Source organism: Haliotis asinina, chromosome 6, assembly GCF_037392515.1.
Source record: "Haliotis asinina isolate JCU_RB_2024 chromosome 6, JCU_Hal_asi_v2, whole genome shotgun sequence".
Taxonomy (NCBI): Eukaryota; Metazoa; Mollusca; class Gastropoda; order Lepetellida; family Haliotidae; genus Haliotis; species Haliotis asinina.
The window spans coordinates 28,501,775-28,519,845 of NC_090285.1; the positions used below are offsets into that span (position 1 = coordinate 28,501,775).

General features: G+C 40.4%; 1 protein-coding gene across 2 annotated transcripts in view; it reads right to left on the bottom strand.

Moving 5' to 3' along the window:
* The window catches only part of LOC137288065 (protein O-mannosyl-transferase TMTC2-like), a 214,831-nt gene that overhangs the window by 177,762 nt on the left and 18,998 nt on the right, over positions 1-18,071 (bottom strand). Inside the window, exons 2-3 of one of the 2 annotated variants that reach the window (XM_067820442.1) lie at positions 16,565-17,150; positions 7,338-8,175 (exon numbers count right to left, since the gene is read on the bottom strand). In XM_067820442.1, the coding sequence (XP_067676543.1) occupies positions 7,338-8,175; positions 16,565-17,150 (1,424 nt within the window). Of the gene's footprint in view, positions 1-7,337; positions 8,176-16,564; positions 17,151-18,071 lie in introns of those variants that run through there. The other variant, XM_067820443.1, reaches the window with a different exon arrangement.

Below are 18,071 nucleotides of genomic sequence, written 5' to 3' on the forward strand. Positions count from 1 at the left end.
CCGATCCTATGGTCCAATAATGGGCGCAAGGGGCAGGATGGTGAACAATCTGTCTGGTTGACCTGCCAGTTGGTTCTTTGCCAGGAAATCCCAGAGGAGGCCCAAGTGTACAGCACCGTGTCTGGTCTGATCAAATCGGATCCTGGTCACATCCAGCGCGTGAATCTCGCTCACTCTCGCTGCTGTCGCTAATGCCAACAGAAATACCGTTTTCCTAGTTAGATTGTCAAACGATGCCCTATCCAGTGGCTCATAGGGCGACCTCTCAGGTGTTGTAGTACAACGTTCAGGTCCCCAGCTGGCACTCAGAATTTAACCTTTGGTCCTCCAGGTTAAACGCTTTTACATAGCGACTAATTCAGGGACCTTTCAGACCTTCCTATCTCCTCTGGCAGCTAAAGCTAAATTCAATGCTGACAGGTACTTCCCAATAGTACTGCCTCTGAGCTTCCTTGAACACCACAAGTAATGTAAACACTCCGCAAGGAATTAGGGTGACGCTAACAACGGGTCTTGCCACTTTTGGGCACAGAACTTCTCAAAGCAGCCCACTTGTCATCATAGAGTGATCGAGTGGAAGTTCTGTGTGCCCATGCAATGACCTTTGCCACTTGAGATGAGTATCTCTTGGCCCTCAAAGTCCCTTGCAAATGGCCCAGGCGCATAGATGAAACCACGCCAAGTCCGGGTGCAATGTCCGACTGTGGGGATGGCGCAGCAACTGATCCCACTCTGGAAGTTGGATCTCTTTCTGCGGGGCGGCATAACTCTGGGAACCACGTCCTCACTGGCCACCAGGGCGCGACCAAAAGCAGGTGGATCTTAGCCATGAGTCTGAGTTTCGCCACGACCGCAGGTACTGGACATGTATACTGGAAACTGAGCACTGAACTTCGTGGCGAATAGGTCTATCAGCGGGTGCCCGTGATTCTGACATATGAGGGGAAGTATCTCCGGGTGAAGCATCCACTGGGTCGGGGATGGCTTCCCTGATTGTGAGTACATCGGCTAGTACATTTCTGCACCCTGGAAAATGACAAGCTCTGGCTTCAATGTAGTTTGCATCTAAGATGCTGGCTAAATGAAACCAGTAGGGACTTGGATCTGGTTGTCCCTTGTCTCAAAATCAGCCACACCACCATAGCGTTGTCTGAGACAATCAGTAGGTTGGAGCAGCATCGACGCCCAGTGACTTACAACAAGAATCACTGCTGCCAGCTCGAGGTTGTTGATGTGCCTAATATGTAAGTTCCTGCGCAAACATTGACTGGCGAGTCTACCATAGCAGGTGTGGTCTCAAGACGCCCAATGTCGTAAACTGGTCAGGACATGAAACCATGACCCAGAAACCGCTGTCATAGACGTAATAGTAGATGTCTTCGTCTGAACATATCCTCAGGTGACGTGAGCAGATCGAGTGGACAATATCACTTACAGAGAGAGTAGAACTTGTTTTAATCATCCGCCTGAACTTCAAGCCCCGGAACCTGGGACAGCGATGTGATGAATCAAATCCCGCGGAGTTAGATTCTCAAGTCATCCAAGCTGAGTTAACAGCCTGATAGTGAAGTCCACCTGTAAACTAAGTTGATTTCTTTCAAGAAAAGCTTGTATGCCTTGAAAATGCGTCATTCTTTGACTTCAGATCATCAACGCTGTTCATTATGAACGAGTTGACATTCCAAGGAAGTCTATTTATAGCTGCACGCCTCCTGATAGGCAGCATTGAGTCTGCTGCTAGAAGATCTCTATGCCGTCTGAAGAATCCAATGACGCTGTAGACTGCTAGTCTAGTGTGTAAATGACATCTTTCCATCGTAAAATGACTGAAAGTCAAATGTAGGCAACTTCACAACACTGGAATAATAACAACACATTCTGCACAGGGTGTTGTCCCTCGAGGACCAATCAGAATGTAGATGTAACATCACTGGCTTCCATTGCAGGGCGTTGTCTCTCGGGGACCAATCAGATTGTACATGTGACGTCACCGGTGTAGCAGATAACTGATCATCATGAAATCTTGTTCACGATGATACCCTTGCTAGCATTTTAGGCTTGTCCGTAGCCATGCTGTTTGGCAAGCACGTGTGCAGATGAGTAAAAACTTTCGTCACTTAAGCTGATGTAGACAAATTGTAATGTAAGGATTTTCGAGGATGGAACAGTTCCTCCAAAAGATGCCCAGTCTCCTGCCTACCAGCACTGGCACTGCTGGTGGCGGGAGGTTCCAGTCATGACAGGTAACACCCCCATCGTTTTGAATTGGGGGGGGGGGGGGGGGGGGGGAGAGAGGGGGTGTCTCTTGCCTCAGTCGTGCATTCCCGTTTTATTTTATTATTCCCATCAGGCAGATAAGAGGGCTTCAAATGCTGACAAAGATACCTCCGTGTTCGATAATACAGCATGTTCCTTGTACACCTCAGGAATGGCATTCCCGAAGATGGCTTGTGAGAAGAAAGGAGTTCTAATCAGACGCCGTTTAAACTCTTCCTGTCATAAACACGCATCCAAAAAACCCATCCTGCGCATGACTGTCGACATTGCCAGCACTGTCCGGACATGTCCTAACAGGTCATGTAACACTTTGCCTTGCCATAGGAATAGTGACAACAGATGTTCCAATTGGAACTCGTTAGGTTACGTTAAGTCTACAGCCGCTGCTGAAGTAGCTGAAGCTAATGCTGATATAGGTTTAGGATGCGCCACAACTCCGTGTCAGTTGCTTGTAATTTGAAGTCCTGAACCTTTTAAGAGGTGGAGGAAGATAAATAGCAGACAATGGCAGGTGCAATCCCTCTTCCTCCTCCAATTGTGCAGGGTCCTTCTCATAGTCTGGAGAGAAGTATTGTTCGTCATCAGAATTCCAAGAAATTGTTGACTTGCGCTCCCGTGCCTGCTTCTTATGTGTCAAATGTCTGACACAAGGTGGTGACGCCGAACGGGGCCGCGAACGTCAACTCCTGTGTCTGCGGTGGAGGTATCTGCCCAAACGATCCGGTGACCTGGATAGCGAAAGACGGCGCCGACAAACACTGGATGAACTACTCCATTGACTTCTGGATCGAGACCTTCTGACGCCTGATCGTCCTGTTCTCATCCTATCACTAGCCACAGTCACAGCGCCCTGTCGCGCTCCAAACATTAGTGTGCCCGAACCTGGGATGCGCCTACAGGCTCCTGCGCCGGCAAACGGATGTGCTCCTCCCTCTGTGTCATCCCTGTAATGTCCGGGATTACCGGAGGAGCCCAAGTCGAAGGTGCAGCCCGTTTTAGAGATTTGTCTGGCGTCACCAATGAAGCACTCTGAAAATCTGTTGCACCTCCGCGTGCGTAAGAGCTTGAGGTCTCGCTAAATCCACCCGACTAACCGACTGGGTGGTAAGGGTCGGCGTCAGTATAGACATCAGCATCGGTGTCGGAATCTGCATAGGCATAGGCGTTGGTATTGGTATCCGCGTCGGAATCGGCATCGGCATCTGGAGCGCTGAATGATTCTGGTTCAGTGATGCCTCCACTTGAGCAGCAGTGTCTGATGCTGCTCCAGGTATCTCCAATGCAGACTAAATCTCCGGAGTACACGGAAGGGATAACCTCGAACCAGACAATGATGCAGGAGACCTGTGACTTCCTCTTCCTCACTGACGCCAAGTATGCCTAGAATTCCAGAAATGAGCACACTCGAGCACACTGCACAACGCTGCAGTAGGAAGCAGGACACAGCAGCACAGTCCGAGCAGTACGGGTACAGGACCTTGCCGGTCTTCAAGGCTTACAAACCTCACAAAAGAGATGTGCCATGCACAACTAACTGTAACAAATTGAGATAACCGTGTGATAATAAGGGTAGAAGAAAAACACCCCTTACCACGTAATGGACTGTCCCACTCTCTGTGCAACAGCATGCTTGCAATAGACAAGTAAAATAGCTGCCACTTGAAAAAGAGCAGCCAAATTTACACTAAATACCGCCCTAAGCAATATAAAACTTACATACTGCGGACAAAAATATCAGTAGACGCAGCGCGTAACAAATGAAACTGATCCAGTAACAAATAACCTAGGCAACAGATCTCTTACTAAGCGAAGCTTGAGGTAATATGCTATATGGTAAGGTAAGTAAAAAATTCTGATAGTGATTACCATACCAAAACAGATGGGCATGTATTTTTGGATTAGTTCAAACATCAGCTTTTATTGCAGCTGGATGAACCAAGCATAGTCATTTTGGATAACACAGTTACCATAACTACATGTCCCTGGTACCATCACACTCACCATGAGCAATCTCAAGGATCAGTTGCAAGATTTTCTAACTTCCTGTTATGTGACAAAGCCCCAGCTCATTAAAAAAAAACAGCAGTACAAAAAGCAAATCCAGTATATCAATGACGAATTAGCTGCAAAACAAAGCCACTTAGTTCTGCATACACTAGTACAGCATGGGGACCTCCATCCCATCGAGGCACCCGTGAACGGCCACCTCCTTGTGGTGGGTGCTGGGGAATGCCTTTCACCCCCATCATGGACTCAGGGGGAATATTTGGTCCACCAACCCGTTTGCCGTGGGTTGCAGCCCTGTGTCAGTGGAGGAAGGGATCCTGGTGGTTGAGGGCAATAGGGGCCTGCAACTGTGTTCCTGTTGCCTAATACAACCACTTTGGCCCTGACTTCACCTAGACGTGTGGTTGAATGGGCCCGGTTCAACCAATCGGCTGGTCACGCCAAGCCATGTGCATGGATTATAAATCATCATTGCACAAATATCATTTGGAATTGGTGTAATTTTGGTCTTGGCTATATTGTCTAAAACATTTTTGATTTTGAATTATGTTGTTCTGAACTTTGCCTAGAGTCCTATACCCAGAAGGTGGTGGCTGATGGACCAATCTGGTGGAATTATCAATCTTTTAATTCTTCTGCTGGAGTATATCATCCAGGTATCCTTGGTGCAGCAAGCTGGAGGCCCGCTTGCTTTAGCTTTGTGCTTGTGACACTCCGTGGTGGGTTGGGAGCTCGAATGACGAACCAATATACCAAAAATCATGGATTACCAAATCCCTAACAAAACATACATGTTTGAAAGGACAAATCATTTGACAGTTAATCATCATTTTCTTAGGCTAAGTTTGAATTGTTTCTCATATATCTGCCAAGATCTGTTGAAAGATATGAAATGGTTTTCGAGTTGTGCTCTGGGAACGAAGCCCATCCCTTCTTTTTGAGATTAAGTCCGGAACGTTTCCATGGAAACCAAGAAAATAATACATCACAAAAACCTTTAAAAACCAAAAGGCACCACTATATGTTCAGATTGATATATCTACCAAGTTTTGCAGAAAAACTGCAGAGAAAATGGGGTCTGCCACATATATCTGCCAAGTCTTACTGACAGGTATTAAGAAGTTTTTGAGTTCTGCTCTGGAAATGACACATACCTCTCACTTTTCAGTCTGGGTCCAAAACGTTTCCATGGAAACCGATAAAATAATAAATGACAAGATCCTGTACATAGCAAAAGGCACCACTACAGGTTCTGATTCATACATCTACCAAGTTGTGCAGAACAAAGTCCATCTCTCCATTTTGAGACTAAGTCCAAAATGTTTCCATAGAAACGGAGAAAATAATAAATCAGAAAAACCTGTAAATAGCAAAAGGCACCACTTTGGGGTCTGCCACACATATCTACCCAGTAACACTGACAGATATTAAGAAGTTTTTGAGTTCTGCTCTGGAAAAAAAACACATCTCTCACTTTTGAGACAAAGTCTGAATCGTTTCCATGGAGAAACTACGAAATCACAAAAAACTGTAAGTAGCAAAAGGCACCATTGCAGCTTCTGACTGCTATATCTATCAAGTTTTGCAGAAAAATATTGAACGGTTTTCGAGCTATGCTCCGGAAGGAAGCACATCCCTTCATTTTGAGACTAAGTCCAAAACATTTCCATGGAGACAGAGAAAATAATAAATCACAAAAACCTGCAAATACCCAAAAGCACCACTTTGGGGCCTGCCACACATATCTACCAAGTTTTGCAGAAAAATATTGAATGGTTTTTGAGTTCTGGACATGAAGCCCGCCCCACCATTAGATCAACACCAAAATGTTCCATGGAAAAATAAAAATAAATAAAAATGCCAAAACTCGGTAAATAGCAAAAGGTACAACTGTAGGAAGAGATCATTATATCTATCGAGTTTGGTTTAAAACTATTGAACGGTTTCTGAGTTATGATCCGGAAACAAAATGATTACGGACGGACGAGGCATCGACTATATATTACAACAAGAGTCATCAGAAGATGACACATCTCCCCCGGCCCCCACATGTTTGAGAGGACAAATCATCGGAGAGTTACTTATTGTTTTTCAGACTAAGTTTGAATTGTTTCCATGGAATTCATGAAAATTATAAATGCCATATATCTGTAACCAGCAAAGTCACAATTTCAAGATCTGTCTCATATATCTGCCAAGATCTGTTGAAAGATATGAAATGGTTTTTGAGTTGTGCTCTGGGAACGAAGCCCCCCGCCTTCCATTTTTAGACTAAGTCCGAAAGTTTCCATGAAAACCAAGAAAATAATACCTCACAAAAAACTTTAAAAACCAAAAGGCACCACTTTGGGGTCTGCCACACATATCTAGAAAGTTTTACTATTAGATATTAAGAAGTTTTTGAGTTTCTGCCCTGGAAATGAGAAAATTATACATCACAAGATCTGGTACATAGCAAAAGGCACCACTTCAGGTTCTGACGGATATATCTACCAAGTTTTGCTGAAAAATATTGAATGGTTTTTGAGTTCTGCTGTGGAAACGAAGCCCTGCCCTCCATTTTGCCCTCCAAAACGTTTCCATGGAAACCGAGAAAATAATAAATCACAAAAACCTTTACATAGCAAAAGGCACCACCTTAGGTGCTGATTGATATATCTACCAAGTTTTGCAGAAAAATATTGAATGGTTTTTGAGTTCTGGACATGAAGCCCGCCCCACCATTAGATCAACACCAAAATGTTCTATGGAAAAAACAAAAAAATATAAATGCCAAAAATCTGTAAATAGCAAAAGGCACGACCATAGGCTGAGATTACTATATCTATCAAGTTTAGTAAAAAAATATTGAACGGTTTCTGAGTTATGCTCCAGAAACAAAATGATTACTGACGGATGGACGGGCGGACGGACGGGGGATGGACGGACGAACAGACAAGGCATCGACTCTATCCCCCAGCAAGTAATGCTGGTGAGCTTAGCTTACTTATACACCAGGACTACCAACTTCAGCTAGAGTTACATATCCATATGCATTTGAGCATCATATATACCTTTAGCAGGGTTCACCTTGATCCCAGAAGCGTAAAGCTTCTCCTCGGTGTGCCACGCAAAGTTCCTGCAGACTGTTTTAGCACTGAACAGCATCAATATCACAGCAACAGCCAGTAATACCAGTCGTCTTCTGCTTGGGCTGGAACACATATTGTACAGGACTTCTGCTCCTTCACCAATCAAAAGGCAAAACCCCATGCTAGGAATGTACAAAATCCTTTCTGCTATCACAAAACCTACATAGAAAAATAAATTGGATGCTGGTATAAATGGAAAAATAATTATGGCCAGAGAAATAATGAGCACATTGCAGTGATTTTCAGTAAAGGAAGATGGTGCATCAAGTTCGTCACTGTCAGAGGAACTTCCAGATTCTCGTCTTATGAGCCGTGATTTTTGGTTGGGTGGGTTAAGTTTGCCATCATGGGTATTATGCTGAACCCCATTGCCATTCATCTGTGATTTCAGTCCTAGGATTGGATTTCTACATGATTGGTTCAACTGTTTTATAATCACCTGTGCAAACAGGGCAATAGAAATGTACATGATGATTGTATATATATTTCTATAATCACTGAGGCTTTCCACCAATGGCACTGATTCCATGGACCAATCAAAGCTGAGAACTGAGGGACATAGGAGCAGCCATATGTTAAGAGCAGGCAGGAAGTGATAGGTCAGAAGTCTAGTCATCAAGCTGTTGGAGTCAGAAGCCGGGTTATCAGAGGGAGCAAATTCTGGTGGTTTGCTGCCCATGAAGTAGATTCTGGTGGCCACAAGAGAGATACCACATGTTGCAAGCAGCACCAACCCCTCACACAGACCTCGAAAATGGCTCTGCAAGATATAAACAAAAAATATGTAAATACAATCTGAAATTAAATATTAACCAAGGTGTAATATTTTTCTGGTGCTTGAGTGCTGGAGTGGTTGTTAAGAGTTTCACACGAACAAATAATGATGGAACATTTGTCAACATGATAGACCATACTCAGTTTGCACAGCAAAACAAGAGTCATCAGAAGATGACATATCCCGTCGGCCCCCACATATTTGAAAGGACAAATCATTTGGCAGTTACTTGATGTTTTCTTAGATTAAATAAGTATGAATCGTTTCCATAGAAGTCATGAAAAATATGAATGCCATATATCTGTGAACAGCAAAAGGCACCTCTTCAAGATCTGTCTCATATATCTGCCAAGGTCTGTTGAAAGATGTGAAATGATTTTCAAGTTGTGCTCTGGAAACGAAGCCTATCCCTCCATTTTTAGTCAGAATTGTTTCCAAAGAAACTGGGAAAAATTAAAATGCCAAAACACTGTAACTAGCAAAACGCACCACTTTGTGGTCTGCCTCAAATATCTGCCAAAGGGCTGCTGTAAGACATTGAATAGTTTTCGAGTTGTGCTCCAGAATGAAGTCCATCCCTCCATTTTTAGACTAAGTCAGAATCGTTTCCATGGAAACTGGGAAAATGATAAATCACTAACATCTGTAAATAGTAAAAGACACCACTTTAAGGTCTCCCCTACATGTCTGCCAAGTTTTGCAGAAAGATATTTAGAACTTTTTGAGTTGCGCCCCAGAAACGAAGCCCATCCCTCCATTTTGACACTAAGTCTGAAACGTTTCCATGGAAACCCAAGAAAATTATAGATCACAAAAAAACTAAAAATAGCAAAAGGCACCACGTTGGGGTCAGCCACACATATACCTACCAAGCTTTGCTGACAGATATTAGGAACTTTTTGAGATGTGCTCCGGAAACGAAGCAGACCTCTCACTTTTGAGACAAAGTCCAAATCACTTCCATGGAAACCAAGAAACTAAGAAATCACATAAACCTGTAAATGGCAAAAGACACCATTTTAACTTCTGATTGGTAAATCTACCAAGTTTTGCAGGAAAATAAAGAATGGATTTTGAGTTCTGCTCCTGAAACGAAACCCATCCCTCCATTTCGAGACTAAGTCCGAAACGTTTCCATGGAAACCGAGAAAACAATAAATCACAAAAAACTGTAAATACCAAAATGCAGCACTTTAGGTTCTGATTAATATATCTACCAAGTTTTGCAGAAAAATATAGTACCGTTTTATGAGTTCTACTCCGGAAACGAAACACACCCCTCACTTTTCAGACTATGTCCGCAACGTTTCCATGGAAACTGAGAAAATAATAAATCACAAAAACCTGTAAATAGCAAGAGGCACCACTATAGGTTCTGACGGATATATCTACCAAGTTTTGCTGAAAAATATTGAATGGTTTTTGTGTTCTGCTCCGGAAACGAAGCACACCCCTCCATTTTGAGACTATGTCTGAAATGTTTCCATGGAAACCGAGAAAACAATAAATAAAAAAAAACTGTACATAGCAAGAGGCACCACTTCAGCTTCTGACTGATATATCCACCAAGTTTTGCAGAAAAATATTGAACGGGTTTTGAGTTCTGCTCCAGAAATGAAACACACCCCACCATAAGACTAACACCAAAATGTTCTATGGAAAAAACAAAAAAATATAAATGCCAAAAATCCGTAAATAGCAAAAGGCACAGCCACAGGCTGAGATTACTATATCTATCAAGCTTGGTCTAAAAATATTGAACGGTTTCTGAGTTATGCTCCGGAAACAAAATGATGATGGACGGACGGACAGACTGGGCGTCGACTATATCCCCCCTTCATTACATGCCGGGGGGATAACAATTAAATGTTTCAGTTACATTAAAGTGACAATACAACTCCTTATATTGGCTACATATCGTCGCAATTCTGCACTGTCTCCATATTTCAAACGAGGTCTCTCAGTAACCTTCTGTACCCAACACTTTGAGATGACAAACTGATTTCCAAAGCGCTCACTTAAAAGTTGTCTTACTTCCAAATCCAAGCTTTAGGTTCCATTACTGCACAACATTCAATGACTGACAAAGCATTCCCAGTGCAATACTGCAGCAGGCAATTCAACTTGACGATGACACTATTACTGGCATATGCATCTCCAAAAGTGTTCTCGAAGAAACATACAAACATCTAATACATGTATTTCAATGGATCTCCATCAAATGTCAACAGCTCTGTTTTAGGTAACTGAAGCAAGTTGAACATTTGCTTCTGCATTGCCAAATATTGGACATCACTATGATGATTATCTGACTCATTGTGCTTATCGACATGGTCCACTTTATAAACAGGATCTGCACGCTCATACTTTGGTAAACCATCTGCATGCGACAAAATATTGGTTTGCTGCTGCAATTGAAGAGCTCTTGTCAGCTGATCTTGTTCATGAATTACATTTAATAATGCTGCATGACTCCATTTATCTAAATCCATCCTGTCACCTGAATCCACATCGGCACTAGGATTTGGTGGCTGATCAACACTGTCAACCTTCTGTTCCAAAGTATCGGTCATTTCAGGTTTGTATGATGTATTCAAAAGAGAAATAGGACACCAACTTTTCAAATATTTCTTTGGTTTGTTTCCTTTTGGAATACATGTTATCAAGCCTTGAATTTGTGTTGTTGAAAGTTTTCCCTTGAGATATCCAGAGTTTAAGGAGTTTAATAAAAAATCACCCAAGTCTTTTCAGAAAAATTTAAGAAATTCAGTTGTAAAGCCGTCCGGACCGGGACTTTTTTCATTTTTCATATTTTTTAAAGCTATGGATATTTCTCTTTTGGTTAAATCCCCTTCCAGAGATTTTTCTTCATCAGATAGTATCATTGTTTCAGTATATTTAAAGTGGTCACTAAGATCAATGGAACAAACATCTTGTTTGGTATAAAGCTTTTCATAGAATCGTTTTGTCTCGTTTAGGACTTCTGATGTTGTATGTACTAAAGAACCATAATTTTTTTCCCATTCTGCAATGGCTTTATTAAAGAAAGTTTCTGGATTCTAGCTTCAGAAAATATTTAGTTGTCTTTTCTCCTTCAATCCATCTTGCACGTAATATCGGTTCTATATTGATCTAAAGTAGAGTGAATAGTATCTTTTACAAGCTTCATGTATTTTCGATCTGTTAATAAAGAATTGTTAAACTTCCAAAAGCCTTTACCATGAGCTAAAGAGGACAGTTTAAGATTTAATTCAATTACTGAATGGTCAGTGTTGATACTTGGTCGAATATCACAAGTTTTGACAGATGGTAGAAGACTATGAGATATGAGAAACAAATCCAGTCGGGCTTGTTTGAGCGGTGTAGGCTGTCGCCATGTGTACCTTTTTTCTTCAAAATTCAGTTCTTGCCATGGATTATTAAGATCGAAAGTATCAATTAGTTCCATATCTTTTCTTTTGATTTCGGATGATTTACATGCTTGCAATTGTATGTATCTCAATGGTTGAGAACTAGGTTCCAATCCCCACATAAACATATTTCATCACAATCAAATTTCATCACGATATCTACAATATTTAAAAAAAATACTGGGTCATCTTTATTTGGAGCATAAATCCTCATTATTGTGTAAGATGTTTCACTTCTAAAGCTACGTAATTTCCTTCTGTATCATAACATTCGCCAACCACTTTGAAGTCAAAGTTACTACTGAACAAGACTACTGACCCACGTCGTGCATTTCCTTTGTAGGAATTGAAGTAACACTCATTATACCCCCATTCTTGTTTTATCAACTGTTCTTGTTGAATCGCTTTATTGCTAACAATAAATATTAGCTCTTCTTTTAGGTAGAAATCTAAATACCTTCTTTCTCTTAATCACGTTTTGTAGTCCTCTACAATTTTGTGATACCACTTTGAGACTTTCTGTGATTTGAGTTCTCGTTTATGGGCAACATGCCGTTGAAAACTAGTCGATATCTGGTAAATATGAGCAAATGAAAAGTGAACCAAGTTATACATAGATACACAGATATAAAAAGCTGTCTGCGTTTTAAAGATATACTGACATCCGGTTGGAAGAGTATTGGAAGTATTTCTCAGTAAAATAGAGAGAGAGAAAACATTTTCAGATCGTAAACATGGTGTGGTAAGGTATGTGAACAATGTACGTTGGGGAAAAATGTACGTTACACCACCATGTTTTACAGTTTTTTTGTAAGTACATTGTTGCAAATATAATAATAAGATAAGAATAAAAACATACTGGCCATGGCCTAACGTACTCTTACCCCAGAGTACCCACGGATGATTACATGATTGTCCTAGTATTAATAACGGTAAAGAAATACCTATCTACTCACTTTCTTAGTGTTCCTGTAGATCGTAAACTCCAATAAATCCAAAGGAATCCATATAGAACAGAAAATACACAAATAACACAAATTGAGTATCCCGAAACCACACTGAGCTGATACACAACCCAAGAACTGAATGAGTGGCCGTGACCACGTCTGTCTACTGTGAGTCTCGTGCGTGAGTGAAGCATGTGCACTAGGTCTCACGTGCTTGTCATCTGAGAACTAGTACTCTTGGTGGTGTCAATATTGCTGGCGCACAAAACAATACAGGTAAAATATATTGTAAAATAATTCAGTTCACTGCAAAGGAAAACATAAAAGATATTCACAAAAACAAGACGAGAAGAACATAAGAAGAATGTCTTACTTGACAAGTCATATGTGGATGAGCTCTACACAATCGTATGGTAGATACTATTTATGCATATTACAAACAATAACATGATCAGTTCGTTGATGGAGTCTGTACTGCCTCGTCATACTTCTTCCAAGACGATGAGGAGACACTTGGATCCCTGGTTTCCAGAACAACTTCTGTTCCCGCCACTCTCATCCGGGTCCACAGCTTCTGCTCATTGCAAATAAACATTTTTTCCAGACGCGAGTTTGACGCTTTTAGTTCAGCATTTTCCCTGCGAGCGTCACCAACTCCTCCTCGTGTTTTGTGACCACTCCAGTAACAGTTTCTTTCAACTGCGTCAATTCGGACGCTAATGAGTCAATAGATGCTTGCAGGTTTGAAGTTTGCGTCATGATTAAAGCTGCCAATCTTTTCTCTGAACTTTGAACAATTTCTTCAGTTTGTTGTTGCACATGTTGTTCTCGTATAGTCAGCCATTTCGTCTTGAAGAGGTTTTCAGAAGAGGTTGAATTATTCCCAAAAATATTAAAGCAAGGAACACATGGTTGCACTGCACACATACTGTATTCTTTTTCCCGTGTAGTTTCAGGTATTTCTGACGTTAAATTGTCATATTAGAGACAATTTCATCCGTGGGTAGGGAGAGCAGTTCACTCACATGTCCGACTCGTTTTCATGCGCAACCGGAAGTCCAAATCAACCTTATAATCCTGTCTATTCAGCATTTGCAAAATGACATGTGCCAATATGATCAACTGTTTCCTTTGACTTCACATATATTGTGTCCTGCTATACATAAGTACTGTTAATAATGGGCTGATTGCAGCTGTTTTGTTGTTTGCACAGGCACTTTCAAGAAGTGGGAGAATATTGGAGTACGGGCATAATTCCTTTTCATTTGTAACATATCATTATATCTGATAGCCTCGATGCAGTCCTGCCAATATCCCTTCACCCTTTTATATTTTCAATTTTACATAATCGGAAAATTATTATAAAAAGATTTCTCAAATAATATCTATGGTTGTCTTTTTCCCAATATTAGTGGCTTTCTGCTCATAGGAGGATACAACAAGTGAAAAAACCTCAGTTTTTGAAGCTCCGTGTGAGTAACATAAGAGGTGATTCGTTTAATGGTGGGTATCATTTGAAAGCTCTGAACATCAACAACATCACTGTACCCTTGCCAAGAGTATTTTCTGATTTGTAAGAAGCCATCTTATTGAATAAAAACAGGTTTCTAATGATGCATATTTGCCACCATCTGCTGTAAGGATCATAAATGGTCAAAATCAAACATGAATCCAAAGGCAACCAATCAGATGAGAGCAATGGATACTGTCCTTACAAACTTACAGATTCAGAGGAAGGCTTTTTATAAAATCATGCTATTCTGAATGTGTTGCACAAAACATCACCATCGATACATACATTATGGACCTTAGTGCATGTATCGTGTTAGGTTATGACCTGTGTCAAAATGTTTTATGCATATTTTTTGGCATTAAACACCATGTCCAAGCACAGCTAAGATACACAGCGTTCACTAACACGAACAATATGCTACACATCCATAGGCCACAATGAAGGAAATACTTTGTCGAATTTTTGCACACTCATTACAACTATTGCGCAAGAAAACATTCATGAATGGCTTCTTTGGACTAATATCTACATGTGCACATTATTTTCGTAATCAAAATATTCAAATATACATATTTGCAAGCCATGAAACATCTCAGTCGATGATTCAGGTATGAGCAGCTCCATTTTGAATCACATGATGCGAAGACGATTGGGAAAGGCACATTAGAATAAGAAATGGCCTATTAAAATTCTGAAGTTTGCTATTGATACAAGGGCAGTGGCGCATTCTAAATTCAGAGAATGGCTAAAAATCCTGAAAATGGCCCACTGTCAAAGTTCTCTATCCCGATCCCTGTTAAAGACAAAAATGTCATTAAATCAAATATTAAAATCAGTGTCATGGTTAAGTATCATTGCTGGACTATCCATTCGTCTATACGTCCCTGTCAGTAATTTGTCTTGGTCAGAATACATAGCCATTCATTCTTAACACTTTGTAGGTGCAGAAATCAATTTTTGAATTGGTGCCTTTGCTTTTCTGGAATATCTAGAGGTTTGATGTTGCTCGTGTTTCCAATGTCAGATCATTTTATACAGTGATCAAGCTGAAAACTGATGGTTTTGCTTCTGAAAATCTCAAGAATTGACATTTTCCCTGATGTCCCATTTATAGCATTTGATTTTAGCTTAAGACACTCTTGCTGTCTTGCCATTTAGACGCCCAACAACCCATCTTCATCACAATTAGTACTGATTTTCTATCAGCATCATTTACAACATATTTTTCATGGACATATGACTACAGTACTTGCTATAAAAACAACTTCTTGTAATATCTGTACTGACTTTACACAGATGCCCTTTCAAATACACAGATTGAGAAACAAAACTTTACACCAGATTGTAAATTGAAGCCACAAAACCGTTTCCACATTCATAAGAAATCTTGGTCAAAACCAGAGTCGATTGTACAATTGTGATTTTATCACAAGCAGATACTTGTGTCAGCAGTTTCATGATTTTGTTTCTAAACAAATTGGGTAAGCTGTAACAACAAAATATACAAGAGTAATCAGAAGATGACATATCCTCCCAGCCCCTACATATTTGAAAGGACAAATCATCTGAAGGTTACTTGATGTTTTTTAAGACTTGGTTTGAATCGTTTCCATGGAAATCATGAAAAATATTAAAGCCATATATCTGTAAACAGTAAAATTCACTACTCCAAGATCTGCCTTATCTGCCAAGATCTCTTTAAAGATATGAATTGGTTTTTGAGTTGTGCTCTGGAAACAAAGCCCTACCCTCCATTTTGAGCCTAAGTTTGAAACGTTTTCATGAAAACTGAGAAAATAATAAATCACAAAAACGTGTACATAGCAAAAGGTACCACTTTAGATTCTGACTGATATATCTACCATGTTTTGCAGAAAAATATTGAAAGGTTTTTGAGTTCTGCTCCGGAAACGAAGCCCATCCCTCCATTATGAGACAAAGTCCCGAAACGTTACCATTGAAACCAAGAAAATAAGAAATCACAAAAACCTGTAAATAGCAAAAGGCACCACTTCAGGTTCTGATTGATATATCTACAAAGCTTTGCAGAAATATATCATGCTCCAGAAACAAAATGATTATGTATGGATGGATGGACGGAGGTATGGACGGATGGACGGACGGATGGACAGACAGATGAGGCATCGACTTTATCCTCCCACATTACATGCCAGAGGTATAAAAACACACACTAAAACATACATATTAAACTGTTTTGGGGTTATGCTCCAGAAATATGCTCCGGACAAACGGACAGATGAGGTGACAACTATATCCACCTGCATTACATGCCGGGGATAAAAACCATAAGCATAAGTAACAAAATGGCCCTGATGTCTTGACAATATTAAGATATTAACCAGAAATGGACACCAAGCCCAAACTAGCATTTTCAGCTGTACAAAGAAATACAAACACATGCCATTCACATTCTTTTGCCTCGCAAGGACATTGGTACATTATCTTCCAAAAACATATTCAAATTCTAGTTCATTTGTACTCACCATGGTGAAGATTTGTAGTTGCAGTATTTCCTGAAGTTTCACCCGATGAAAGACAAAAACATCATATGTCGCACAGACAGCAAGAACAGCAATGGCTTGTTCTTTTGTCAACAGACTTGCCACAGCAAATACATAAACACTAACAACATATATCCAACGATGGGAAGCCAATTGGTCAGAAGTTCGGTACTCTACATATTTCATGTAACTCAGGAATGTAAGAAGAAAGAAGAGACAGGCACCAATGTCAGCCCGACCAACAATCCCAGCAACAGCTTCTGTGTGTATGGGGTGAGCTGCAAAAAACAGTCCTGCTACATATGTGGCAAATGTACGTTTCAGCACCTTTTGTGCTAGACAGGTGAACACTGCTGTGACCACTGCATGCAGGAGAACATTACCCAAGTGGTAGCCCCAGGGGTTCAGTTTCCCAAAGGCATAGTTGAATCTGAACGACAGGACACAGAGTGGTCGGTAGGACTTGTGTGAGCCACTATGAGTGAGAGGTGTCCCCCAGAAGTCATCATAGAAGATATTCAAAAGAGGTGTTTCCGGTAACAAGTCCTGATTCTTCTGGATTGCCCGGCTGAAACACACCACAGGTTTTTATGTTAACCAACACCAATTCGCATTGTCTGCACAACATCTACAATACAAAAGGAGTGTAATCAATTTGGATAGTACAACATTTGATGCTTTTCAGAGTCTGTTACAATACCATAAAAGTATGGAAAAATTAGACAGATAAACTTCTATCAACATAGATTGTAAAATGGTATTTTATACTAGACTGTAGAAAGTGGTCATGTCCGTATGTATCACTTTTATTGTATATCAAACTCAATTTTGAGGTACTAATTGTACTCCAATCATCACAGCATCAACATCCAACTTTCCTTAACCTTTAGCCTGCTGAATTAATTTCAGCATAAGGCGCTAATAAGAGGGTGGGTGATTTCAAACACTCAGTGCGTCACTAAATAAGGGACAACTGAAAAAATATTCAGCTCATTAATACTACATACAAAAATAAACATTATTATCAAAAAATATCCAGATAATTTCAAACGTACAGATATTAATTACAAGACAAACATAAATAGATTAAATTTTCCTGAATTTACCTGAATTACTCGATTGGTAGCCGGATGCGTTTTATACTAGGAACCGTATAAATTGTCCAGTTATCGCAAACCGATTTCAGTATTCTTACTACTGATATTTCATAAGTATCTGACTTTAATTTCGTATATTTGTATCGGCAAATATCCGCGCGACGACAAATTAAAAAATAATTCTGAAAAAAAATAATCGAAAACGTTCGTCGTAAACAAATAATATTTTCGATGTCATGACAGGTCTTACTGAAATGGCACTATTACGTTTATTTAAACGTGTCATGTAATGAAAATAGCAGAATAAAATACATGATTCATAAGCATTCATGAGTGCAAATATCAAGTGTTATGGTTCATTAATTTTTGCACAAACCCACAAAAAGACGGTG